At 48.5% G+C, this 27,428-nt stretch overlaps 1 protein-coding gene across 2 annotated transcripts; it reads right to left on the reverse strand.

Moving 5' to 3' along the window:
• Positions 1–506: 506 nt before the first annotated feature.
• NAPRT (nicotinate phosphoribosyltransferase) lies at positions 507–26,047 on the reverse strand. Of its 2 annotated transcripts, none has more exons than XM_035125811.2 (13): positions 25,746–26,047; positions 20,721–20,848; positions 18,386–18,468; positions 16,962–17,092; positions 15,903–16,018; positions 15,402–15,595; positions 12,920–13,060; positions 10,508–10,592; positions 8,701–8,781; positions 7,523–7,625; positions 6,619–6,776; positions 4,846–4,953; positions 507–3,560 (listed from the first exon to the last, which is right to left on the reverse strand). In XM_035125811.2, exons 1-13 carry the CDS (start codon positions 25,984–25,986, stop codon positions 3,501–3,503), a joined length of 1,629 nt encoding a protein of 542 aa, XP_034981702.2. In that variant the 5' UTR covers positions 25,987–26,047; the 3' UTR covers positions 507–3,500. The 2 variants fall into 2 exon arrangements, with proteins under 2 accessions (XP_034981702.2, XP_034981700.2); XM_035125809.2 differs by lacking the exon at positions 25,746–26,047 and adding an exon at positions 23,143–23,672.
• Between the last annotated feature and the right edge of the window lie 1,381 nt (positions 26,048–27,428).

Below are 27,428 nucleotides of genomic sequence, written 5' to 3' on the forward strand. Positions count from 1 at the left end.
GACTTATGAAGTCAGCAAAACCGGAAGTCTTTTCGCGCGTGTGCGTTCGGTGCACGTGGTCTGAGCATGTGAAGTGCAAAATCGCGCTTTGCGCACGCGCAAAATGGGCGGTTCGACAACCGAAGACTTCGGCTTTACGAAGAGCGCCGTGGAACGGATCGCCTTCGTAAGTCGAGGCACCACTGTAAATCCCAGGGGCAGGGGAGGGGTGTATCTGCTTGTGTGGCTGTTACTGGTTTAGGTATTTGGGATCAAAACTCGAAGTCTCCAGCCCCATAAAGGAATGGGATGGACAAGCCTGCTAGCATAGCCCAGGGGGTACAATTTCTGCCTGGCTTGCCAAGAGATCCCAGTCTGCTGAACTTGGAGAGGCCCGCTTGAAATGCTGCCCAGGTGGGCCGGATCTTTTATCTCTCCCCCCCCCAGCAACTTTGACAGGTGAGCGGGACTACAGTATCCACCTGTCGATAATCTGGCAGCCCACCTGGTTCAGTCCTGCTCGGCGCAGGTATCAACTGTGCGCATTGAACCTGCCCATCAAGGTGCTCTCACCTGATTTCACTCCCAAAACGGAACTTACAGTACTAAATTCACATTCAGTTCACCCAGCAATTGTGTGAACTGCTTTCAGGTGAAGTTTGGAAGACCTAAGAGACCCAGGTCCACATCCAATGAAGCCCACTTAGGTGACCTTGAGACAGCCACTAATTCTGGGCCTAGCCGACTTCACATCTGTGGTGAGGACAAAATGGGGAGGAGGAGATGTATACATGCCAATATTCCTTTGGGGAAAGGAGAGTTAGAAAAGCAGTAAATGCAAGCGTCATTCCGCCAAACTCGTTCGTTCAAAGTACCAATTGCGCAGAACGGCTTGTTCTTTGGAATGCGGCCGCATGTCTTTTGATGTTGAAGTAACCCTGCTAGTTTTTGGAAAAGGCAATGCCTTTATTGCAAATGGTGGGTGAAAGGCAGAACAAAGTTTTGAAACTTTGCAGATCAAACCACTCACTGGCTGGTGGTGTCCAAACTTTTTTCAAAGAGGGCCAGATTTGATCAAGTGAAGCCATGAGGGCCGACCAAAGTTGTTGACCCTTTTTTTTAGGATTGAAGTTGAGTTTTTTTAAAAAGGATTTTACACCAGGAAATAAACTGCCACAGGGGCTGGATTAGGCCCCTGAAATGGACTTTGGACATGCCTGATGTCTACCCCAACACTGCTTCCAAAAGCAAGTGCACAAAAGATGGCAGCTTTTCCAGTTTTTTTCCGGCATTTGAAACTTGCATTTCAGTGCCATGGTAAAGACCCAGCAAAGATGCTTAAATCAGGTTGTGGGGAACCTTTGGGCCCCTAGATATTTCTGAACTGCCATCTCTGGTCGCTTGCATTGCTTTTTGCTGGGGATGATGGGAGTTGTAGTTGAGCAACATTTGGAGGGTCAAAGCTTCGCCACCCCTAACTTGACTAAACTCATGCTTTCCCCAACAGCTGTGGGTGCAAATCAGTTATTTCTCCATCTTGCCAGGGCAGAACCTAATCCATAGCAAAAACCATATATTCCAAATCCATATTGCAACAGACAGAAAGACACACACATCTAGAATAAGGACTGCATAATTCATTTCTCTTGCGTACAGAGATTTATATGCATTTATTTGAAAACGGAGTCATTTTCCCTAAAGACTATGGTGCAATTTGATCGTTAAGCCACACGCAAAAATTAAGAGCGTACATGCAGTCCTAGTATGTTCTCATACAGGTATATAAGCCAGGATTGCTAACATTCAAGGCACTGTTAATCTGTTTAGGCCACAATAGGTTAGTCCAGTTTGGATGCTCCTGTTTAGAATCGCAGCCTACCTCTGTCACCAAACTCAGGAAGTTGGTAGCAGCAGCAGCAGCAGCAATGGAGTCAAAACGACCCGTGAGGAACCAGAGGGGTGCTTATCTTAATGCAAGATTTGCAGTAGTACATTGGTGAGCAGGGGGACACAAGCACATAAACCCAGCCCGATAAGGACAGAGCATGTTCGGCAGATGCCTCGGAATGTCAAGAGTCCATTGGAAAAGGAAAATGGGTGTCAGGGAGTGGCTGGAAGCAGAGGAGTGGTGGGAGGCACCTGCCAGGGAAACCCCCCCCCCAAAAAAAGAGAAACCCCGGAGGAAGAAGGCTCAGCCCAAGGCATTGGTGGCGAGACACAGGAGAGGTCAGAGATGCTGAATGCTGAGGAGGCGACTGGGTTTAGTGAGCAGGAAGAGGCTGCGACAGGGAGCAGTTCAGACTCCAAGGCTGAAGCAGAGGAGGGGGGGTCAAGAGATGTCAGAAAAATCCAGGGATTCTCCCCCTCCCCCCCGGTCTCCAATAAGGCACAAAACAATGCAGAGGGCAGAACAGAGGCCAGAGGTGCGGAAAAGAAGTTTGAGGCTGCTTGGGAAACATCTGGGAGAGGGGGGAGGCTTGGAGAGGGGGGAAGGCAGGGACTTTCAGTCCTGGCAAATGCTCCAGAGGTGCAGGGCCACCAGGGCTGAGGTTTGCTGAGACCACTAGGCTGAGTTGCATCTCCTTTCATTGAATAAAGTTAACTTCACTGGTGTTAAGAGATTTGCTTCCTTTCGTGCTGACCTGCGTCTTGACTCCAGCCCTGACAGCTGGGGGTGTGTGTGTGTGTGGAGCGAACTGAGACCCTTGCAGTTTGAGTACCTGGGAGGATGCTGCACCTGGGGGGGGGAACTGCAACATTTTGTTGCAGTTCCCACCTGTTCTTGTCAGAATGCTGAATATTGAGGGGGGGGGCGAGGGCTAGCCAACCCAGTGGGGAAATCCTCACTGGAAAGCCCATGCCCCTATTTTCCTGGACCACTATTTTGCCTCTTGTTTGCCTGCTCCAGTTTCAAGGCAATTATCAGTTTACCTGCACACGCTGTAGTGTTTTGAGTGCTTCCAGGCAACCTGCTTATGGAGAATTCATCCTGATTTGGTTGCAGGTAGATGAGGCAACGTTGGCTATTGAATGAGCATCCCTCATTTGTTCGTGGGGAGTTCAGATGACCTGGAGTCAAAGCAAGCGTTGCCCTACTATTGCAAAAAGTCCAGTCTTCTTTTTTGGGGGGGGGGGAAGGTTTGCTGTGTAAGGCCTCCCAACCAACTTGTGCAACCCGAATCTGCCAGCACGTGATTTGAATCCCACTGGGAAACAGCAACCAGCCTGCCATCGCCCTGAACTGAATTCTACCTGCATAAACCTGTCCCGCAGGTGCTCCTCAAGCTCTCCATTCATGAGGTTTGCTCCCAGCCCCCCCAATTCCCACATGGGCAGTGTGCAATACATTCCTAGGCAGATCTGTTGAGTGCAAAGGGGCACTTTCAGTCCTTAAGACAAGGCACAGGAAAGGCGCTGCATCTGTAGTTGATGAGGCGGCGGCTGGGAGCAGGATCCAAGGCACGACGCAGAGGGGGTGCTGCCCCCCACACACTCCTGGGCACGGGAAAAGGCTTTGCGGGTTACTGGCTGCCTCTCTGGAGATCGAGGAGAAGCCGATGGAGCTTTTCTGTCACTGCCACCTTAGAACAGGAGAAGTTGAGAAAGAGGGATCAGATCACAGAATTGTAGAAGATGGGGACCATCTAAGCCAGACATCCCCAAGCTGCGGCCCTCCAGATGTTTTGGCCTACAACTCCCATGATCCCTAGCTAACAGGACCAGTGGTCGGGGAAGATGGGAATTGTAGTCCAAAACATCTGGAGGGCCGAAGTTTGGAGATGCCTGATCTAGGCAAACCTCCTGCAATGCAGGAATATGCAGTCGTCCCATATGGAGAATTGAACCTGCAACCTTGGCGTTCTCAACACCACACTCTAACCAGCTGAGCTATCCAGGCAGGGAGGGAGTGCTTTGGCTTAGCTGGAGGGCCCAGGATCTGCACTGGGGTGGGTTCGATCCCTGGGAATGCCAAGCACAGTATGATCGCATCTTGCATGGGGGTTCGGTTCCGAGCAGTGCTGGATTTACGTATAAGCTAAACAAGCTTTGGCTTAGGGCCCCATTCTCTTGGGGGGCCCCCAAAAAACGAAAAAAAAAACCTGGATGTACATTTCCAAAATATAAGATAAAAACATATAAAACCTACATCCAGCAACAGTGTTTTGTGTTGCGTAGGCTCCTATGATGTAAGAAATGGGCCCTGCCTGCTAGCCTGCTCCCTAAAATATCACTGGTTTGCTCCTTTCTATATATAGGGTGCCTACATTCTGCATGGACTGGTTGCATGGCAACATGCGCAAATGGCTTTAGGTACCTGTTAGGTCCATAAATTACCATATAGCATCAATTCAACCGAAAAACCAGCGGCAATTTGTTGTTGACAAAGGACAGCTGGACATCTAAAGGGCCCCATTACCTTCAGTAGCTTAGGGCCTCATCAAACCTCAATCCGGCCTTGGTTCTGAGGGCTTTACGTACACACAAAAACCTATGCTCAAATGCTTGGAGCTGCTGCCTCCATGGAGAGTGGCCGAGGAAGAATCCCAGAACTCTCAGAGTGCTGAGAAGGCCTCGCCCCCCGAAAAACGAGGCAGAGAGCTTAAAAGACCATACACTTTTAGCTGTCTATAATTTGTGTGATTCTGGGCAAGACCGTTTAAAGCATTGTTTCCCAAACTTGGGTCTCCCCTTGTTTTTGGACTACAATTCCCATCATCCCTGACCCCTGGTCCTGCTAGCTAGGAATGATGGGACTTGTAGTCCATAAACAACTGGAGACCCAAGTTTGGGAACCCCTTGGTTTAAGAGGATGCAGTGAATCCACATTAAGAGATTCTGAATCGGCACCGCTAGGCCCGCTAGTACCTTGTAGGTCTCTGCCTCCTTCAGTCTCTTGTGCGCAGGGTTGAGCTTGTTCAGCGAGGCCTGGGCATAGCTCTTGATCTCCACAAGGCTGGGGAGTGGCTGGCAGACCTTTGGGGTGGGAAAGGCAGAAGAAAAGCATTTCAAAATATTCTAGAATTGGGAATAAAATCATAAGAGCAGACCAAAATCTTATCTAATTCAGGAGCTGAGAACTGTCTTCCAACCAGAGACGATCCCAAGATCGTCTGAGGCAAAGAACAATATGGTGCTGGGGATAGAGAATCACAGAATTGTAGAGTTGGAAGGGACACCGAGGGTCATCTAGTCCAACCCCCTGAAATGCAGGAATCTTAGCAAAAGCATCCAGGACAGATGGCCATCCGAACTCTGTTTAAAAACCTCCAAAGAAGGAGAGTCCAACAGCTCTTACCGCCAGAAAGTTATTCCTGATTTTTAGTCACAATCTCCTTTCTTCATATTGGGGTTCAATACCCAATATCCTGCGGCTTCAGAGCTTGGACAGTGAAGAATGCAACCATCAGTCAAACAGGAGGTTTATTTAGCATTGCAATGGATGCATGCCACTTAACCCTGCTTAGGGGGAGAGGAAGGTGCCATCCAGGGTAAAAGACACAGCAATTTTTTATATTTTAAGCATCCCCGAATAACAGCTGTTCTGCCTGGCTTAGTCACGTGGACAGGCAGAGAAACTGCTTTCCTCCTCCAACTCTCTGCACCCAAACTGACCATCCAAGTGAGAACTGGGATCTTTGATGAGCCCTGAAATATTTTACTTCTCTCTCATTTGGGCTCTGACCCCACCCTGGCCAGAAGACACAAGGCAAGTACCAATACTCTATATGCTGCAGGCTGCCATAAATTGTTGTTGTTGTTCATTGAATCTATATACAGTGGTACCTCGACTTACGAAGCCGATCCGTTCCGTGGCGCTCTTATTAAGTCGAAACCTTCGTATGTCGAAACGTCCATTTTGCACATGCGCGAAGTGTGATTTTGCACTTTGCGCATGCGCAGAACGCGCGCACGGCGAAGAGACTTCCGGGTTTGCCAACTTTGTAAGTTGAAACCTTCGGAAGTCGAGGCGTTCAGATGTCGAGGTACCACTGCACCGCCCTATACCTATGGGTCTCTGGGCGGTTCACAGAATAAAATCAAAATATGAAACCACAAAATACATAATAAAAATAAAAACAGCAACCCAATAGCCCCTCCCCCCAAAAGAGCCACCCCCGTTTTAAAAGGACATAGGACGTCAATCAAATCAACCTAAGGCCTGGTTAAAAAGGAATGTTTTTGCTTGGCGCCTAAAGGTGTATAATGAAGGTGAAAGGTGAACTTCCCTGGGGAGAGCATTCCACAAATGGGGAGCCACTGCAGAGAAGGCCCCGTTCTCTGGACCTCTCAAGGAGGGGGCACACAAAGGAGGGCCTCAGAAGATGATCTCAAGGTCCGGGTAGGTTCATATGGAAAGAGGCGGTCTTTGAGGTCTTGTGGTCCTGAGCCATTCAAGGCTTTATAGGTCAAAACCAGCACTTTGAATTGGGCCCGGAAACTAATTGGCAGCCAGTGCAGTTGGACCAGGATCTGTGTAATATGCTCAAACCGTCTTGCCAGTCCGGTGAGCAACCTGGCCGCTGAATTATGCACCAGCTGAAGTTTCCGAACCGTCTTCAGAGGCAGCCCTAAATGCAAACCAACATCGGCCCACACGAAGTCTTGCAAAGAGAAGACCACAAGGGTCTTCCTCCCCACCTGCCCATCTTTGAGGTAGACGCGGTTCAGCATTTCGACTGCTGAAGGAGTCACTTTTCCAGCTTCCTGGGTCGTTCCCACCAGCCAGAAGTCCACCTCCTGCCCGGCCCTTGGAGGGGGTTCCTTTTCCAAAGTCATGAGATCCATGCATGGGAAGCCTGCAAGCAAAAGAAGGGCAGAAGCATGACCAAAAGAGAGCAATGGCAGTGAAAGGCCAGGTATAGAACCACATAATTGTAGAGTTGGAAGGAACCCCCAAGGGTCATCTAGTCCAACCCCGGCAACAGAGGAATCACAGCTAAAGAATCCCCGACAGACGGTCCCCCAAGGGCTGTTCTCCACAGCTGAATGGCTCCTAGCCACAGGAAGTTATTTCAAATGTTTAGTCAGAATCTCCTTTCTTGTAACCTGAACCCATGGGTTCGAGTCCTACCTCTCAGAGCAGGAGAAAACAAGCTTCTTCCATTCTCCATGTGGCATCCTTTTAGATAGCTGAAGAAGGCCTATCCTATCTTCTCTCAGTCTCATCTTCTCCAGGCTAAACATACCCAAATCCCTCAACCATTCCTCATAAGGCATTTTAAGCAGAGGTTGGATGGCCATCTGTCATGGATGTTTAGCTGAGATTCCTACACAGCACGGGGTTGGGCTAGATGACCCCCGGGTCCCTTCCAACTCAATTCTACGATTCTTGGATTTCCAGCCAAGCAAAAAATACTTGAGGAAGGGACATTGATAGAGAACTATTTGCCCTCTAGATCTGAGGACTTCTCAACTAAGTTTGTCATAGGTATGAGCGACTGCGTCAGGCCAACACGGCTATCTACCTGTAACCTCTTTGGTTAGACAGAGAGCAATGGACTCTGAGAACAGAAGGCTTCTCAATCAGTCCCCAAAATCTCACCTGCAGCATCCCAGAGCCTGTAGACTTGTTTGCTTCCAGGTAAGGTTGTCTTCTCTTTGTCTTCCGTCACCTTCAGTCTTGGGGAGCCGTTCACCTCCACCAGCTGCGGACAGAGGGACAGGCAGTTAGTTGTTCATGGAAGCAACCTGGTTTTTGTTTAGGATAATGGCAATACCGATGAAGGGAAAGCTGGGGAGACAGGACAGTGGCAGGCAGGCAGGTAAATGCACCGTGTGAGTATGTGGGCCACCCTATTAAATACAGTGCTCAGACAGAATCTCTTTCAATGAATGTGGGCCACCCTATTAAATACGAAGGAATGTGGGTCACCCTATTAAATACAGTGTTCAGACGGAATCTCTTTCAAGGAATCCAATCTACTTTTTGTTCTTTGCAGTTCCTGGAGCTTTAATGGTGGAATAAAGGAGCAGAGAGAGGTGGCAGATAGGTAGGTAAATTGGGAAGGGGGGGGAGAGAAAGATGTATCATACAGAACCCAAGGCTCCCGGAATGGTCTATATTTGGATACCATTAATGTGGCAGCATTAATCTGCAGAGGGTGAGATTAGGAAGGAAATGCAGGCTGCAGAAATGCGAAAAGCTTTGCCTTCGTTAAAAGAAGCAATCTTCTAGTCCTCAAGATTTAAAAATGTGCAGGGCGCTGTTACTAGTGGTTTAGAAAGGTAGAGCTTCCATACAACATCTGGGTGCTGCATAGCGATCAGCCTCCATGACCCAAAGGATAGATTTCTATGCATCTGAGTTAGGGGATGCTGTTTCGACGAGAGAGAGAGGGAGGGAGAGAGGGAGGGAGACCCAGCCCAAGTCCTCCTTTAATGCCTCAACTGCTAGTAGATACTGCTTTTACCGGTCTTTGGCAAGCTGGGGCCTTCCAGGTGTTTTTGACTACAACTCCCATCAGCCACAGCCAGTTGTGCTGGCTGTGGCTGATGGGAGTTGTAGTCAAAAACACCCGGAAGGCCCCAGCTTGCCAAAGGCTGGCTTATACATTTGCAAGATTCTGTCTCTCAATGCATCCCCCTGCATCACGGCAGCAGGCTCATAAAGGTTACTCTCTTTCCCCCTCTGTTAATCATTAGCGGATAGATTTGACCCGAACTGCAGCGCCCAAGAGATTCCGGCCCTGCAAGGGCATCATTGGGAAAGAGCTGCCTTACCTTGTAGACGCAGCCCAGCGACGGCTGAAGCGGGCACGTCACCAGGTGGGTGCCCACGCCAATCATATCTATTTCATTCCCCTGGCAAGAGGACACAGCAAAAAAGAACAATTGAGTTGTCCGCCCTCTGGCTAATAGGCATCGCAGGTGCTTCCCTGCGTCCCACGCGGCAGCCACCGGCCTCGGGAACATGCCAAAAGTCTTAGAAACTCAAAGGGAGGTCAGTTTCAACGCCTTCCCCTGCCATGAAAAAGAGCTGGCAGAGTAAAAGTTAGAACAGCTTGTTCGAAATAGACCAGAGGCCCTCAGCTCTCAGCCTACGGTACTTGGGCAAGTCATAATTGCTACTTCGGAAAAATAATTAGGTTTCGAAAGATGATTCAGAAACATATGGAATGAACAAATAAATAAATAAAACCATCTCAACCTCAGTCTCCCCCCGATCATCTGCAATACGGGGAGAATCGTATTTATTTATGTTTTAGACCACTTTATATTATAAAAAGAATCACCGAGCAGCTCGCAAAACACTGCAAAGCAACAAGTTGTTTAGAAAGCTGGTATGTGTTTTAATCTTTTTTCAGACTATCACTATTTTAACGTTTCGAAAGTCTTAACATTATTTTCAGTTTTTCACATTGGTAAATGCTTCGTTTTACCGCTCTGAGTTTTGCTTGTGGTTTACAATCAAGCTGATGGTGTTGTTTTGCAGAGTGTGGAGACGTTGTGCCCAGAGAAGTTTGTGCGGACAGACAGAGCTATGGACCGACAGGCTTACGCACTGCGACGAAGGAGTTTTGGAAGCAAGAAGACCCTCTCTTGGGCTCAAGGGAGAGAAAGGCATTGCACTGGACTTAGTATACATGCACTGTGCTGCTTTCAATACGGTAGCTGCCATCCTGCAAGTGAAGAACCATCTTCAAAGTCTTGCATGTGGATTATCTACTTAATCGCTCGGCTTTCAAGGGTGAAACCGCTGCATCACCCAGCATGACTCAGAAAAACGGCAATCTTTGTCTTGGTGGATGAGGGATGACTCAGAAAAGACCAGGATAGCTACTACTGCAATGCGCTCTACGTGGGGCTACCATTGAAGGTAGCTCCAGAATGCGGCAGCTAGACTGGTGACCGGGAGTGGCCGCCGAGACCACATAACACCGGTCCTGAAAGACCTACACTGGCTCCCAGTACGTTTCTGAGCACAATTCAAAGTGTTGGTGCTGACCTTTAAAGCCCTAAACGGCCTCGGTCCAGTATACCTGAAGGAGCGTCTCTTCCCCCATCGTTCTGCCCGGACACTAAGGTCCAGCGCCGAGGGCCTTCTGGCGGTTCCCTCCCTGCGAGAAGTGAAGTTGCAGGGAACCAGGCAGACAGAGGGCCTTCTCGGTGGTGGCGCCCACCCTGTGGAACGCACTCCCATCAGATGTCAAGGAAATAAACAACTACCTGACTTTTAGAAGACATCTGAAGGCAGCCCTGTTTGGGGAAGTTTTTAATGTTTGATGCTTTATTGTATTTTTAATATTTTGTTGGAAGCTGCCCAGAGTGGCTGGAGAAACCCAGTCAGATGGGTGGGGTATAAATAATAAACTAATATTAAATTAATACTGAATGTCTGTGACCTCTTTTCCTTACCTGGCCAGGCCAAACTTTTACAGGGCTTCCTTGGAGCACCGATTAATTGGAGCTATGCTGCTGCTGCGGGTAATTATTGCTATTAGCTGCTGCAATTATTTGCTCGCCAAGACGCAGAGAGTCTCCCCATCCCACACACCCCGGACTTGAGCAAGAGCAAGCATGTTCTCACCTCCTGAGAGAGCTCCCGGAGATTCTCTTCGCTGACGTCGTTGCTCACGGCGATGGGGACTGCTTCAAACCAGGGGACTTGAAAGCTGGATGGCAAGACAAGCAAAAAAGGAGCATAAGGACATCACAAGCAGGGTGGATCAAAATCAAATATTTTTTAAAAAAGATTTTTAAAAAATCTAATTTTTAAATTTTTTAAAATTGGATTTGTTTAAATAAAATGCTTTTGGAGGAAAAATCTTTCTAAAGATAGTTTTCTATTTAAGTTGCATTATAGTCCGAATGCTATTCATCAGGAAATAAGGATTTATTTTAAAGTTTTTCCTGTGTGCTAAGTTTTTTTTTTTAATTGTTTAACCACGTCAGTTAACAAACATGGATACATATGGTATAATGTCATTGTTTTAGTTCAGTCACGTCCAACTCCCAAGAGACTGGGATCCACTCCCTGTGTGGGGTGGGTGGATTGCCCAGAGTTATTCAGCTTTTATTTGTTTAACTTTTGGTAAACTTTATTTGCTACCAAGGAGTGTGGTGGAGTCTCCTTCTTTGGAGGTCTTTAAGCAGAGGCTTGACAGCCATCTGTCAGGAATGCTTTGATGGTGTTTCCTGCTTGGCAGGGGGTTGGACTGGATGGCCCTTGTGGTCTCTTCCAACTCTATGATTCTATGATTCTATGAATCCCACAATCGATAAGGGTCCCATGATCTTCCAGGATCAGCCGGGGATCTACCGGTAGATCACGATCTACTGGTTGGACATGCCTGTTTCAGTTAAGTAAATTGTTTAAATTGTTATTAAAGAAATGATTATTTTTTCTCCTCCCAATAAAGTACAGCAGAAAAGTTGTCCAAATATAAAGAGTTAACTTATTAAACCTCACAATAATGTTGTAATTATCTGTCTATGTATCTCTAATAGTATAACCAAATCAGTGATTTTTGATATAACTGTAAAAACTACTCTGAAAATTTATTATTCCAAAATTGAAACCTTCATCTGGTTGTAAATATTAAGATTATACCAGCAGGAATGAGTCTTTCTGTAAAAAAAAAGAAAAAAAGATTTAAACCCAAGTCTTACTGACTACTGATTTAAATCGTGATTTAAATTGATTTGATTTAAATCAAATCCGCCCTGATCACAAGAGGCTGATGAATCAGGCCAAAGGGAACCCATCTCGTCCAGCATCCTATTCTCACACTGGCCAAGCAGATGCCTGTGGGAAACCCGCGCGCAGGATCCAAGCACAAGAGCCCTCTCCCCTCCTGCGGTTTCCAGCAATTGGGTTTCAGAGGAATCACTGCTTCCAGCTATGAAGGCAGAGAATAGCCATCCTGGCTAGCAGCCCTCGATAGCCCTCTTCTCCAAGAATTTGCCCAATCTTCTACTAAAGCCATCCCAAGTTGGTGGCCATCACTGCTTCCTGTGGCAGGGAGTTCCACAGTTCAACAATGTGCTGTGAAAAGAAACTGTTTCGTGTATCTGTGCTGAACCTTCTGACATTCAGCTTCCTTGGATGTCTATGTCAGATTCTGTGATTTAGCTCAGTATCGTCCACATGGACTGGCAGCCACAATCCAGGGTTTCAGAGCATGCCCTGCTAACTGTTGAAGCAATGATTCTTCAACATCAACTTCGTTGGACTGGTCATGTTGTGCGGATGCCTGATGATCGTCTTCCAAAGCAACTGCTCTATTCCCAACTTAAAAATGGAAAGCGTAATGCTGGTGGTCAACAAAAGAGGTTTAAAGACTGTCTCAAGGCAAATCTTAAAAAATGTAGTATAAACACTGACAACTGGAAAACACTGGCCTGCGAGCGCTCCAGTTGGAGAACAACCTTGACCAAAGGTGTCATGGGCTTTGAAGAAACTCGATCTCAGGACGCAAGGGAGGAAGGCACGCTTGGCAAACCCTCACCGGGATCAACTCCTGCCTGGAAACCAATGTCCCCACTGTGGAAGGACGTGTGGATCCAGAATTGGCCTCCACGGTCACTTACGGACTCACTGTTAAAACCGTGTTTATGGAAGACAATCTTACTCAGCAACAAGTGATAGCCAAAGAAGACCTGGAGATGCTGGCGATTGAACCCGAGACCATCTGCACGCAAAGCCAATGCTCTACCACTGAGCTGTGGCCCTTCTCCCAAGAGAGGAGGGCCCAGAGGGCAAGGGAGAGAAGAGGGCTGCGTTTGGAGTGAAGGCCTGAGGTTCTCTACCCCTTGCCTAAGCATTGGCGGTGAAACAGGCTGCAGAGGAACAGGAGAAGCAAAGGAAATGGACCAGAGTTTGGCTGGAATCAGGAATCGGGCCAGAGCCTTGATCACCAGCCATCAGCTCCGCAGTAATGTCTCCGCCTGGGAAGGTCAAATCTGGGGGGAAGACGAGGGGAAACAGCCGCACACTCACTGCTTGCTGCAGGTCCGAAACACTCGCCGTATCTCCACCGACTGCTTGGCCAGGTCCCCGCTGTCCAGGCGGACGCCAATGACTCGATACCCCAGCTCGTTCAGCGCCAAGGCGACGGCACAGAAGTTCGGGATGCCGCTCCTGTGGGCAGGGAAGGGGTTGCAAGAAACCGTAAGGGGAGCCCAGAAACTGGGTGGAAATCCTCCTCAGGTTGCACCAACGTTTGCCATTCAGCTACATTGCACCTGAGCATGGAGGTTCCACTCGGCTATCACAAGCGGGGCCTGGAAGAAAATGTGGCATTGCGTCACCCGCTCGTAAGTGGCATGTCCCCGGTTCAGGGTTCAAACTGACCAGGATATTACAAGCTGTTTGGGGCTAGAGCATTGCAGAGGGTTGGACTAGAAGACCCTCAATGTCCCTTCCAGCGATATAATTCTATGATTATAAGCAGCGTATTCCCACCATCCTTTTTTCCAACAAACACCCAACCCTCCACGGTTGCCGAGTGTGCCTTTGTACTTCTGCAAGTCTTGGGTTCAGCCGAGTATGGCAAAAGCTCCCCTCTCATTTCTTAGTACAGTGGTACCTTGGTTCTCAAACTTAATCCGTTCCAAAACCAAAGCGTTCCAAAACCAAGGCACGCTTTCCCATAGAAAGTAATGCAAAACGGATTAATCCATTCCAGACTTTTAAAAACAACCCCTAAAACAGCAATTTAACATGGATTTTACTCTAACGAGACCATTGATCCATAAAATAAAAGCAATAATCAATGTACTGTACTATAAAATAAATAAGACAGTATTGCAGATGATAAAAATTAAATTTATTTCATTCTTCTTACCTGCCCTGATGACAGTCATTGTTTGGGTGGGGGGCTTTTATCCATTTCCGCAGTCACACAAACAAACAATCAATCAATAGCTAAACTGGGTTCCACACAGTCACAAAAAACAAATGAACCGAAAAAGCCTCAAAAACAAAAACGCGAATTAGCAAAAGCGCCAAACTGAATCCGTTCCGGAAGTCCGTTTGACTTGCAAAATGTTCAAAAGCCAAGGCATGGTTTCTGATTGGTGCAGGCGCCCTGGAAACAATAGCCGACAGCCGCATCGGATGTTCCACTTCCAAAAAACATTCAAAAACCGGAACACTTAACTTGCGGGTTTTTTGCATTTGGGAACCAAGGTACCACTCTAGCTCTGTTTTGCCTCCAGTCCTGTTGACACGCACCAGGCGAGCTCACTATTAGCGGGGCACGATGGTGAATAATACCCTCTGGCAGGCCTCTCTTTTTTCCTTTTCTCTTTTGGCAGTCCGTAGTAAGACCATAGCAAGTGAAGGATGTGGATGGGGGGTGGAGGAATAAATCTAGCACCCCCCTCTGCAAAGCAGCTTCCTCTGGGGCCAGAGTAGAAAACAAAGTGCGTTCCAGAAAACCCATTAGCAATCCAATCACAAACAACAAGAAAGGACGGAAGGGAGCTGGGTAAAGGCCAGTGGCTGGGCTTGCCAAGGCACACCCCAGCAGTCTTTCTTTTCATTTTTCATTTTAGCTTAGCATTAAACTTATTCGCCATTGCTTTCACTGAATGAACAAGGATGGAAGCATATAGCCACTTGAAAACTCTCCTGCAAGCTTAGTCCCAAGGCCAGAGGCAACATGGCCTCAACAGCTGCCATGGGGCACAGCCCCACAGGAAGCTGTCATAGAATCATAGGGTTGTAGAGTTGGATGGGACCCCCAAGGGTCTTCTAGCCCAACCCCCTGCAATGCAGGAATCACTACTAAAGAATTCACTGGCAAACACGTCTTACCCTCTGAATGTTTTCTCCTAATGTTTAGCCGGAATCTCCTTTCTTGCACTAGGAATCCATTGGTTTGGGTCCTACTTTCTGGAGCAGCAGAAAATGAAGCTTGCTCCATCTACCCAGCTCCTTCAACCGTTCCTCATCAGGCTTGGTTTCCAGACGCTTGATCATCTTGGTTGCCCTCCTCCCGCACAACACTTACTGAAAAGAGCAGGATGACTTGTGCAAGAGAACTTCCCAGCCAGAAATTGCACTCGTGGGTCGGATCTAACTCCCACTATGAATTTACAATTCCACTTCTAAAATTATCTATGGGTCGCCTTTAGGGGCACACCCACTTGTCAGAAGGTACAGCTTTTAAATGTTTGGGGACAGTTAAGCAAAGCCCAACGCAACCTCAGATCGTAAGCATTTGGCCTCAGCACAGTGTGGTACAGTGGTTAGAGTGCCAGGCCTGAGAAGAGACCAGGGTTCGAATCCCTACTCGGCCATGAAGCTCACTGTGTGTGTGTGGCCCTGGGGCTCAGTCCCTGCCTCTCAGCCTAACCTACCTCACAGGGTCGTTGTGGGGATTAAATGAGGCGGGAAGCAAGAAACCTTGGAGAAAAAAGGTGGGGTGTGAACGCAGTAAAGAATAGCGAATTTAGGTTTGGAGCGCAGAGCTTACTTCATCACGCAGAAGGTGTCCAAAAGACCCTGGAAGTTTTGTGGGAAGGTGATGGCATAGGAGACAAAGGCGGCCAGCTCCCCGCGGTTCACTGTCTCCAGCGGGGCTTGGAGCAGTTGGCAAACCCGGCTCAGCCATGTCTCCACTAAGGACAGAAAATCCACAGGCTCCTTTCCATGTCGTGGGATCAGGGTCTACAGAGAGGAACAGAGGAGCTGTCACGATCCAGGCCAGGACGCCACCTTGGGATTCCGGACCAACCACCCAGCGATCTCATTCGTGCATTTATTCCGTAAAACTTGCGCGCTGCTCGATTGTTTTGAAAAAAGCAAAAAACCCAGGTTTACAAAGAGGAGCAAACGGTAGATTTAGAAGCAAAAGCCGGAGAAGCATAAAATCGAGAAGATAAAATCAACACTAAGGAAAAGCTAAAAAGAGGTGGAAACATTCTACATGCCTCTGCAACCTGTCCCCCCCTCCAAGAAAAAAAAAATTACTAACCCGCGGGTTCACCTCAGCCAGCGAGGTGAAGGACAAGATGTAAGAATGAGCGACAGTTCCCCGCACCGGAATCCCATAGAGCTTCCCGGCCAGGACGTTGCTGGTAAAATCGAACCCTGGAAGAGAAGGGACTCGTGTCAGGTGGGGGGGGGGGGAGCTGCGCCGTGCGTGGGTGGCCCCCAGGACCCATTTCCACCAGGCCTTCAGCAGGAACCAAATCGGAAGTGAGCCTCCATGGGTAAGCATAGGCTATCTCGCTGTTAGATGAAATCGCACACACAAAAGGTGCAATCGCAGTGTACTGTTTTCACCCATGTTAAGCAGTACGAGGAAAGGAGGAAGGATGCGCTTGGGAAGGGAAAGTCTTTTTCAGAACAGGCGCGGCCGTCGAGTCTTGAGGTACGGCTTGAAGGCTTTTGGGCTCTGGCCTCCTTTTTCAGGGTTGTTTATTTAATATAGACATATAAAATTTGGAGAGTATATCTGCAAAAAGTCAGCAAGAGGCACAAAACAAAGGAAAAACAAAAAACACCCCTAATTGTGACCATAACTGTGAATAAGTGATGTTGCTTTCGGGGTTTTAAGGGGGAAGGATAAAAATCTCAGGAGGAGGAGCTAAAACTAAGGGGGCCAGGCTATTTTCCGCTCAGCTCAAGGACTTCTGCAATAAGCACTGCTCCTAATCCATCAGGCCCCATATCCAAACTCAGCCAAGCTGTCCTTTCCTGCTCCAGGTCTCCACCTCAAATCTCCAAGCATCACTCCTTCCCTTACAGCAGAGGTGGAGACCCTGCAGCCCTGCTGACGTTTCTGGACTACAAATCCCATCATCCTTGACCACTGGCCACCTAAGTTGGAGCTGATGGGAGCTGGAGTCCAGCAACATCCAGAAGTCCCCAGATGTTTCCCAAACCTGGCTTACGAGCTCTTTGGATCCTTGCGATGCTGGCATGGGCAGAGACAAAACCCCCAAAGGAAGTCTCTGGTGACAGCAGCACGGGCAAGGCAGGTGGTGCCGCCTAGTGGCCAGTGAAGGGCGAGTCACGAGTCAGAACCTACCCCCCACATACGAATACTTGGATGCAGAGAGGCCCCCGTCCGGTCCCTGCGCACGACGCAGCCCCATCTCCATGAGTTTCTTGTCTGGGCCTGCTATGAGCCGGAATCGGGCAGCGTTCGTAGCGACGAGGCTGCAGGAGGGAAAATTCAGGTTGAATATTAACCGATCCTTTTATTGCCTTCCAACACAGCAGTGGGTTTCCTTTTACCTTAATGCACTGCTGGGATTTTTCCTTCTTTGCTCTCGGATGGAAGTGCAGGTTAGAAAGAGCGTCTAGAGGGAGCAGGACTCCCCAACGTGGTGCCCTCCTGGGTGCCTGCTGGAACACAACCCCCACCCCCACCCCTGACCCTGCTGGCTGGGAGTGATGGGGCCTGGAGCCCAAGAACATCTGCATGGCTGAGGAACACAAGTAACCATCTCTCTGCAGGTGAAAGGGGGGAAACCTCCAAGAGGGGGAAATGACTGGGCTGTGGGTTCGATCCAGAAAACCTGTTTTCCTAACGTTCAGATGGACTAATGTTTGAATGCGCCCTCCCTGATCTCCACACAGTCCCACAAAGATCCTCTATGCATCTCTAGAGAGACATTTGCGTCCAATTATTACATCTCCAGGGACCCAGGTGGCGCTGTGGGCTCAACCACTGAGCCTAGGGCTTGCTGATCAGAAGGTCGGCGGTTCGAATCCCTGCGACGGGGTGAGCTCCCGTTGCTTGGTCCCAGCTCCTGCCAACCTAGCAGTTCGAAAGCACATCAAAATGCAAGTAGATAAATAGGAACCGCTATAGCGGGAAGGTAAACGGCGTTTCCATGTTTCCATGTGCTGCTCTGGTTTGCCAGAAGCAGCTTTGTCATGCTGGCCACATGACCTGGAAGCTATACGCCGGCTCCCTCAGCCAATAATGCGAGATGAGCGCGCAACCCCAGAGTCGGTCACGACTGGACCTAATGGTCAGGGGTCCCTTTACCTTTATTACATCTCCAGTCATTCAAACAGCCCCCTACGCAAAAGCACCTGTTTCCCCCTTTTTCAAAGCTTTGGAAAATGCGCTGCCCCCCAGGCCTAACAGAAGCCTGTTTCACCAGTTGCAAATCCCCACATGGAATTCACAACAATGCTGCAAACACTGGGCACACGCAGCAATTTTTTTAATGTGCAGAAGCGTCGAGCGTTGCCCCCTCTGCTCCAGAGGGCTCCTTTGTTTTCTGCTTGCGGGAAGCGACTTCCGTGTAGGAATCTGGCAACCTGCCAAGTGGCCTCTAGGAGAATTTCCCGGCCACCCCATACCCCAAAGTCTAGAGTCCACATGGGCAATGTGCACCAATTATAGTCTCAGGGAGACAGATCCTGCCGTCCAATGTTAACCAAACCACAGAGGCCGGAAGACAAGCAGGTCCCCCGGCCCCCCGCTCACATCCTCACCTGGCGTAGTTCACCAAACACAGCAGGGTGGTCTCTAGAAGCTGTATCACTAGCAAAGGACCCTTCACCTGCAGCACCGGCACCTACAGGAAGGAATTCAGAAACACACCTGTAACACAGAACCCCTTTGAAACCAATCAGGACCTGTCATTTTTTGCTATGGTTTTAGAGAACTCCATCGCCCCCTACAAGCCTGTGTCTTTCTGCATCCGAAGGCTCCTGCATAATAATAGTTATATATCCAACGAGCTGTAAGAATTGCAGAAAGGGTAATTGGTGCTAGCTTGCCTACAATAGAGTCAATCTATGCTACCAGAGTTAAGAAGAGAGCAGAGAGAATTGCAGCAGGTCCTTTACATCCCTGCCACCATCTGCTAGATTTACTCCCATCTGGACGCCGCTACAGGTCTTCAAATACAAAATCAGCCAGGCACAGGAACAGTTTTTCCCCTTGGGCCATTAAATTGCTAAATTTGTAGATGTGTAGCTGAAGGGGAGGTCAATTATGGGGGGGGTTTCTTTGCTTATTTGTACTGTGAGTGGAACAGTGTGTGTATGTTTACATTGCAATGTAGCCGAAACAAATTCCAACTTGGCCAAAAATAAATTATTTATTTATTTATTTATTTGTACCCCACCCATCTGGCTGAGTCTCCCCAGCCACTCTGGGTGGCTCCCAATCAAATATGAAAACAATACAGCGTTAAATATTAAAAGCTTCCCTAAACAGGGCTGCCTTCAGATGTCTTTTAAAATTAAGATATGGTAGCTGCTTATTTCTTTGACATCTGATGGAAGGGTGTTCTACAGGGCGGGTGCTGCTACCGAGAAGGCCCTCTGCCTGGTTCCCTGTAACCTCGCTTCTCGCAATGAGGGAACCGCCAGAAGGCCCTCGGCGCTGGACCTCAGTGTCCGGGCAGAACGATGGGGGTGGAGTTACAGGTAGGTAGCCGTGTTGGTCTGAGTCGAAACAAAATAAAAAAAATCCTTCAGAAGCACCTTAAAGACCAACTAAGTTTTTATTTTGGTATTTTCGTGTGCGTGCACACTTCATCAGATACACTGAAACAGAAGTAACCAGACCCTTATGTATATTCAGAGGGTGGGGGTGGGGGTGATGGGAATGGGTGATGGGCTGATAGGAGTGGTAAACCTGTTGATGACTGTTAACGACTGTTAATGACTGCAATTGGTCCTGCGGGGGGGGGGGCAAGGGCTGAGGTGCTAAGGAAAGCTTGATCATGTATAATGAGATAAGAATCCTATGTCTTTGTTCATTCCAGGTGGTTCCAGGGTTTTAAGCTTGCTAATGAGTTGCAATTCAGCAACTTCTCTTTCCAGTCTGTTTCTGAAATTTTTCTGTAATAAAACAGCTGCTTTGAGATCTTGTATAGAATGTCCTGGGAGATTGAAGTGTTCTCCTACTGGGGGGGTAGACGCTCCTTCAGGTATACAGGACCGAGGCTGTTTAGGGCTTTAAAGGCCAACACCAAAACTTCAGGTGGAGTTTTAAAAGGAAGCACCTTATGTTAAAAGTACTTAGGTTACAAAGGGCAGAAATGCATACTTTTCCTCCCCCCAACTTTGCAGCAAAAAATATTAATTAATATATAATCCCTTGTAAGCTCAAAGAAAGCCAGAATGTTTAGAGCAGGCTTCCTCAAACTCGGCCCTCCAGATGTTTTGAGACTACAATTCCCATCATCCCTGACTACTGGTCCTGCTAGCTAGGGATCATGGGAGATGTAGGCCAAAAAACATCTGGAGGGCCGCAGTTTGAGGAAGCCTGGCTTAGAGTGTCAGTCTAGGACCTGGGAGACAAATTCCCCACTCAGCCAGCTATGAAGCTCACTGGGAGACCTTGGAGTCAGTCACTGCCTCTCAGACTAGCCTACCTCACAGGGTTGTTGTGAGGAATAAATGGGAGGTGGGGGAGAACCTTGAGATCCTTGGTGGGAAAGGTGGCATATAAATGTAAGTAATAATAATCATAATAATCATAATATCTAGGCAATTTGCAATGTTATAAAAGTATCTTTTTTTTAAAAAAAAACCACTTTTTAAAGCAACACGGATCAATTGGACAAGAATACGAATGCAAAGAAAAACAATTAGCACATGGGGACCATAATAACCACAAGTCGACTAAAACAGAAAAATTCAGCAAAGACGATTGGTCCCACCCACCAGATGTGCAAACATGCATTTCCTATCAGGTATGAAGATGGCTTTGTGAGCTTGTGTGTGAGATGCGAGAGGTTCTTGATGTACGGCCCCAAACGCCTTTGCCTGATCAACACCTCACAGGTAGAGACTACTCTTTGAAAACACCCACCCTGGAGAAAACAACGGATCCCTCTGGAGCGGAGGAGATGGAAACTTCGGACGCATCCACCGTGCGCAGGTAATCGAAGAAAGCTGTCTCTGTGGTGGCGGGAAGGACAGATTCGAGATACTCGATGTCTGGAAAGGAAGGATCCACACCAAGAAACCGTGAGCGACAGGGGAAGTTTCCAAGGGACAGTTTGAAGGGAAAGGGACGATGCCCAGAAAAGCTGAAACCTTTTTTAAAAAAACCAAAACTAAACACCCTTTCGGCTTTCCCAGCTGCTGTTTTCTTTAAAACGGTGCTAGCAGAAGCAGATTTTTTTATATTGAGCATCACGCAATCAACCGCTTTAAGGGAGCAAGCCTATGCAACAGAAGCTGGTTTAAAGGAAGCTGGAGAAAACTCACGCCAGATCCAAACCCTGTTCAGGAGCAAGGAGCTGGCCGAAGCCTTTCAGAGGGGGGAAAAACCTTGAGCCTTTAAATTAAGAGATCCACGGACGCTACCTTTTTCTCCAGGTAGCGTTTGACTGAGCTGAACAGTTAGGATGCAGCTTAGGATCTCCTTGCCCAATCCTGTCACATCTCCAGAAATCCGTACAGCCGTTCCTTGGTTTTCACACAGCTTAGTTCTCAAACGTTTTGGCTCCCAGGCGCCACAAACCCGGAAGTGAGTGTTCCGGTTTGTGAACTATTTTTGGAAGCCGAACGTCCAACGTTGGTTTCCAAACGTTCTGGAAGTCAAATGGACTTCCAGAATGGATTCCATTCAACGTCCGAGGTATGACTGCATATTTTTGACTGAGTCCTATGGCAGACTTCTATCCTAAATCGGGACAGAGGCAACTGTTGGCATTCAGGGCCTGTCTGCAAGAACGACAAGCTACAGAATCACATGTGGCTTATCCTCATCGGAGGTCCTTCTCCGCGTGCCACCTCCGAGGGAATCTTGGAGGGTAGCAATGAGGACAAGGACCTTGTCGGTGATGGCTGCCAATTTCCAGGAGGTTCTCCCAAGGGAGGTTCTCCTGCCGTGAATATTGCTAGCTTTTCACCGGGCGAAGGTGTTCCTATTCTCTTAGGCATGTGGGTGTTGATACGGTTGGGTTTTTAGAGGTGATGGTTTTGGCATTTGCCTTTTGGATGGGATTTAAAGGCTGCAGTGTTCCTCTTTTTTAATTGTCTGTTGTGGGTGAACACTTTTAGCTGATTTGTACACCGTATTTTTGCATTATAGACCTCTTGCTAATTCTCTTCTGAGATTCTTTTACAGCAAAGAGATCATTTTACAGCAAAATGAACAAGCACATATACACAGGGACAAGTGTTTTGGAGACCCTTCTTGACCTGTTTGGAAAAGCATTATAGTGAAATGAAATTGCGGACAGCATTAGAGATGGGAGCAGAGGGAGAAAAATGATGACGTGACTTGTATTAGAGATATTTCTGTAATAGATAAGAGTCTGAAATATGAACCTGGAAGTGTGGGTCAGAAGTCAGTTTACGAAGCAATGTAATTATTATTATTATTATTATTATTATTAATTAGCTTTCAATTACAATAATCCAATAATAGCCTCATTATAACAGTGCCAAATTATAATACAATTACTAATACCAATCATTCAGAGGGCAAATTATAAAATTTAGGTGCGCCCCCGCATGCTAGTATTGATGGTTTGACAATTTACTTTATTTCTGCATTCCAAAATCTTATTATGTAATTTCAATTACACTCCAGTCAAAATAACAACCCCTTATACAGCAACTGCAATATTAACAACTTCCATTCGTATTGACACATTAAATGATTTCAGCCATGTAATTATTTGATTTGAAGTCAAATTGTGAAATTTTAGAAATTTAATTAAAAAAATATAATACAAAAAACCATGGGGATGAGTGCTCTCAAACGTACACACAAAAAACACAGACATCCTAAATACTTTCAGAAGGTCTGTGTTTACCAGGCCTTCATTGTTTTTTTCCCATCTGTTCTCTTTGCAAAACCCAGCCTCATTATTTCTACTCATCCATGGCACTGGACTTTGTTAGCATCCTCCAGTCAACAACAGCCCAAACCACAAAGGGAAGAAACTCATGCTGGGACGTGATGCAACCGGCAGAAGGACAAATCACACACCTGGGAGCCATTTGGATGCAAAGCGGTTGACAAAATAAAGTAGCCAACAGGAAGCCGTGAGCGGGGATGAAGATTCGGGGGAATCAGACCAGGCAGAAGAAAGCACTACTTGCAGCACAGAGTTAAACTGCGGAACTCCCTCCTGCAGGAGGCAGGGAGGCCACCAACCTAAAGGGCTTTAAAAGAGGATTGGACAAATTCATGGAGGAGAGGGCTATCGATGGCTGCTTAGCCAGGAGGGCTCTGCTCAGCTTCCACAGTTGGAAGGAGCGATGCTTCTGAATACCTGTTGCTGGAAACCGCAGGTGAGGAGAGATGCTCTGGTGCTCGGGTACCACTTGCAGGTTTCCCACAGGCATCTGGTCGGCCACTGTGAGAGCAGGATGCTGGCCTAGATGGGCCACTGGCCTGACTCAGCAGGCTCTTCTGATGTTCTTATGAACCAGGACAGGGCCGGCCCTAAGGCAAGGCTGGGTGGCGCAAACACAAACAGCCTTCGCTGCATAGCTGGACTCATTCCTGTCTCCCACGCCCAAATTTCAGTCAAGCACAGCCTCTTTTCCTCTCTTATCCCTTGCCGTCTCCATTCCCAGTTCCAAGTTATGGAAACTTATAGAGAGCAGGTTCTTTCTCCCCTGGTGATCAAAGGTTAGCCGGGAAAGATGCCAGAAGCCTTCGGGGAAACCCCACGACATCAGGAAACAACTGCAATGCCTTTATACTCTGGCGAAGTAAATGTTTCACTTAGCACATAGTCTGGTGTCTGCCAAATGGGAAAATGTCAGGCCACGATTGAAAAAGAGCTGGAGAGGAAAGTGCATGAAAAAGAGCTGGAGAGGAAAGTGCATGTCGGGGGGGGGGAGGGAGAGAGATCAGGGCCACAGTGGTCACATGCTCTGCTTCCACAGTGGGGGGCAGCAATGCTTCTGAGTGCCTGTTGCTGGAAACCACAGGAAAGGAGATTTGCTCTTATGCTCAAATCCTGTTTGCATGTTTCCCATAATGGCACCTGGTTGGCCACTATGAGAGCAGGATGCTGGACTGGATGGGCCATTGGCCTGATCCTGCAGGCTCTTAGATCCTCCCTCCACTTCCCACCCACCTCCCAATTCCTCTGTCATTTTTCCCGTATCAATTTTTAGATTGTATCCTCCTCAGGGCAGGGACTTCCCATTGTCCCACCAGGCACTAAATAAAAACCTTCACCCACACTTTAATAATAATAATACAATTTGTTATTTATATGCCACTCATCAGACTGGCCTGAGCAAATTTAAAATTTTTTGCATGCATTCTGATGTCTTCTGCAAGATCCATGTGCTGTGAAAACATGCAGCCTTTTGAGCTACGGTACATGGGGTTCTTAAGGCCTAAGGCAGGCATCCCCAAACTGCGGCCCTCCAGATGTTTTGGCCTACAACTCCCATGATCCCTAGCTAACAGGACCCGTGGCCAGGGAAGATGGGAATTGTAATCCAAAACATCTGGAGGGCCGAAGTTTGGGGATGCCTGGCCTTAGGTAAAAGGGAGTCCATTACCCAGCTATGTGAAGAGCAGAAGTAGGCCCGGCAAGGTTGCTCTCAACACAGCTGAGAATTGCCCCCCCTTTCACTTGGCAGGACAATCCTGCAACCCAGGAAGTCGGACCAGCCCCACGAGAAGCATACGCTCAACACACAAGCCAGTCGCTCCGCAAAGCAGTTTAACCACCACCTTCGAACCTCACAAATTAGGAAGGTTAAACTGCACAACAGGGCAGGCTGGGAATTCAGACTCAGCTGCTCAAGGAGGCAGGCAGATGTGCAATGAAAGTAGCCTTTGGTCAGGAACCCTAACCAGCCCTAACACAGAAGGAATTTGGAGCGCTGATACTCCTGGCAAGATTGAGGGGCTGATCTTTTATCTCCCCTCTGCCTCTCTCCCCACAAAGACTTTGGAGAGAGCGGAAAGAGTACCGAAGACCTGAATGATACCCAAGTCAGAAGCACAGTGTGATCCTGAAACTCCTGGAGAACATCCAACGCCATTATTTTTAGCCCGCCTCCATAACATTCCACAGGTGGTTTTTAAATCCCAGGCTATTTGTAGGTTTATTCTGCCGGTACAATACTGGCATTAAAGGCTTTAGTTAAAATCTGTATTGTTGTTGTTTAGTCATTTAGCCGTGTCAGACTCTTCGTGACCCCATGGACTATAGCACGCCAGGCACTCCTGTCTTCCACTGCCTCCTGCAGTTTGGTCAAACTCATGTTCGTAGCTTCGAGAACACTGTCCAACCATCTCGTCCTCTGTCGTCCCCTTCTCCTAGTGCCCTCAATCTTTCCCAACATCAGGGTCTTTTCCAGGGAGTCTTCTCTTCTCATGAATGCTTGTGGGAAGGGTAAGGTGTTGTTGTTATTTGGTTTTATTGTGCATTTTGAGTTCTCATTTTGCATTATGTTGCGAACTCTGCCCTGTGAGCTTCACATGAAGGGCAGTATACGAATTTAATCAATAATGCTAACAATGATGTTCGCTATATGCCTAACTTAAGTCCATTCATTCCAACGGGGCTCCTCCAACTTAGTTGGACGCGGCCGCCTATCTTTGACGGCTTGCAATGTCGCAGGTACAGTACAGGCATATCTGAGCATGCATCGGTGAGGCCATTTATTCCGACTATCACCCCCCCCCCATCAGCTTCCACAACTGACCTCAGCCCTGAAAAAGCTGCTTTTTCTTTCCCGCCTCCTCCCGATCGATCAGTTCAGCTGCGCGGATGCCTGGAGCGCGGAGCCTCTGGCCACGTGCAGAGTGCTTCCCTGGGAAGAGGACCCGCGCCCCCTGCACCCTTTCCTTTCCTTTCCTTGCAAAGCCTTTGCGCGCGCCCCCACCCCACCCCGCGCTCACCTGCCGGGGAGAATCGGAAGGCGCGCAGGTAGGCGAGGCACTCGGCCAGGCCGGCGCTGAGCGCGAAGGCGCCCTGGAAGGGGCAGCGGCGGAAGAAGAGCTCGAAGGCGGCCGCCTCGCGGTGCCGCCCGCTCCGCCAGTAGCCGTACGCCATGGTGAACTGGTACAGGTCGGTGAGCAGCGACAGAGACCCGCGGCGCCACGGCGGAGGCGCCTCCGCCCCGGGACCCGGCTCGCCCATGGCACCGAGACGCGCCCGCTGTTGCGCCCTCGGAGGCGCGCCGAGCACACCAGGCTCCTGCCGCCCCACGTGCCAAGGGGGCAGCCCTGGGCGGGGCGGCAGGAGGGCAGGCGCCGCCTCCCCCCTAAGGCGCCTGGGAGATGTAGGCCGAGGGCAAGCAGCTGGAGAGAGCGCGCCAGACCCGGGAAGGGATGGCGGTGCATGCCGCTCCCTCTCCAACCTCTTGCAAGCTTCTCGGGGGTCCGCAGAGGAGGGGGACCACGAGCCATCAACCACCCCACTTCTTAATTTTTCCTTAAGCATTCAGTGGGCGGGCGGGGGGGGGGCAGCTGCACGCACCATCAATAAAAATACTTGGCTAATGTTCTGACCCCGCAACATACCGTAAATCCTGTTTACGCCCATGATTAAGTGCCGATAACACCAAAGTTCCAGGTTCGATCCCCGCATGGGGGAAACTGCATATTGCCGCATTGCACGGGATTGGACTAGATCTGCGTTTTCCAAACTTGGGTCTCCAGCTGTTTTTGGACGACAACTCCCATCATCCTTAGCTAGCAAGACCAGTGTCCAGGGAAGATGGGTATTGTAGTCCACAAACAGCTGGAGACCAAAGTTTGACTGGACTAGATGATCCTCAGGGTCACTTCCAACTCGATGATTCTAAGAATTCTATAAGCTGAGATGGAATATAGGGGAGAATGCCTAGGCACGATTATTCTCATTTATTATTATTATTTTGGAGTGGTGGAAATGAATGAGAGACTTGCCTGCTTTCACCTTTCTGTGTTTTGCACTTGGAGAAATGCCTGCCACCTCAATGGGATGCGCAGGGCAGGATCATGCCCAAGTGACAACTGCAGCGGAGAAGCCCTTGCTCTCCCAATGCAGTTGAAGGAGTTTTTAGACCCATGGACTTAGAAGTGGGGGAGCTTTAAATGGCCGTTTTTATGTCTCCCTGAGTACCTGTGCATTTGCTGCCGTCGTGGGAGAGGCCGGAGGTCTAAAAAATCCCTGCAGATGGATCAGTCCAGCAACCCATCCAAGAGAAGCTTGCAAGCATAACTCTGCTCACTTGAGATTCCCAGCAGCAGCAGTAGCAGCAGCAGCAGCTAGGGCAGGCATCCCCAAACTTCGGCCCTCCAGATGTTTTGGACTACAATTCCCATCATCCCTGACCAATGGTCCTGTTAGCTAGGGATCATGGGAGTTGTAGGCCAAAACATCTGGAGGGCCGCAGTTTGGAGATGCCTGAGCTAGGGGCTTGGCAAGCTGCCTCCCTCCAACACTGGAAGCACAGTATACCAAGCAGAAGGCCTTCTCAGTAGTGGAACACCCTCCCATCAGATGTCAAGGAAATAAACAACTCTCTTTTAGAAGACATCTGAAGGCAGCCCTGTTTAGGGAAGGTTTTAATGTTTAATGTTTGAGCGTGTTTTTAA

This window comes from Zootoca vivipara, chromosome 8 (genome assembly GCF_963506605.1).
Source record: "Zootoca vivipara chromosome 8, rZooViv1.1, whole genome shotgun sequence".
In the NCBI taxonomy this organism is placed as follows: domain Eukaryota; kingdom Metazoa; phylum Chordata; class Lepidosauria; order Squamata; family Lacertidae; genus Zootoca; species Zootoca vivipara.

What these genes read in the sequence shown, in the direction of transcription:
- NAPRT (XM_035125811.2), bottom strand. Translation starts at nt 25,986, where the DNA reads ATGGGCGAGCCGGGTCCCGGGGCGGAGGCGCCTCCGCCGTGGCGCCGC. An exon ending in CGCTGGGCTGCGTCTACAAG is followed by an intron (nt 7,626 to 8,700) that starts GTAAGGCAGCTC and finishes CTCTGTCCGCAG; the next exon opens with CTGGTGGAGGTGAACGGCTC. An exon ending in AGGAGGCAGAGACCTACAAG is followed by an intron (nt 3,561 to 4,845) that starts GTACTAGCGGGC and finishes TCCTGTTCTAAG; the next exon opens with GTGGCAGTGACAGAAAAGCT.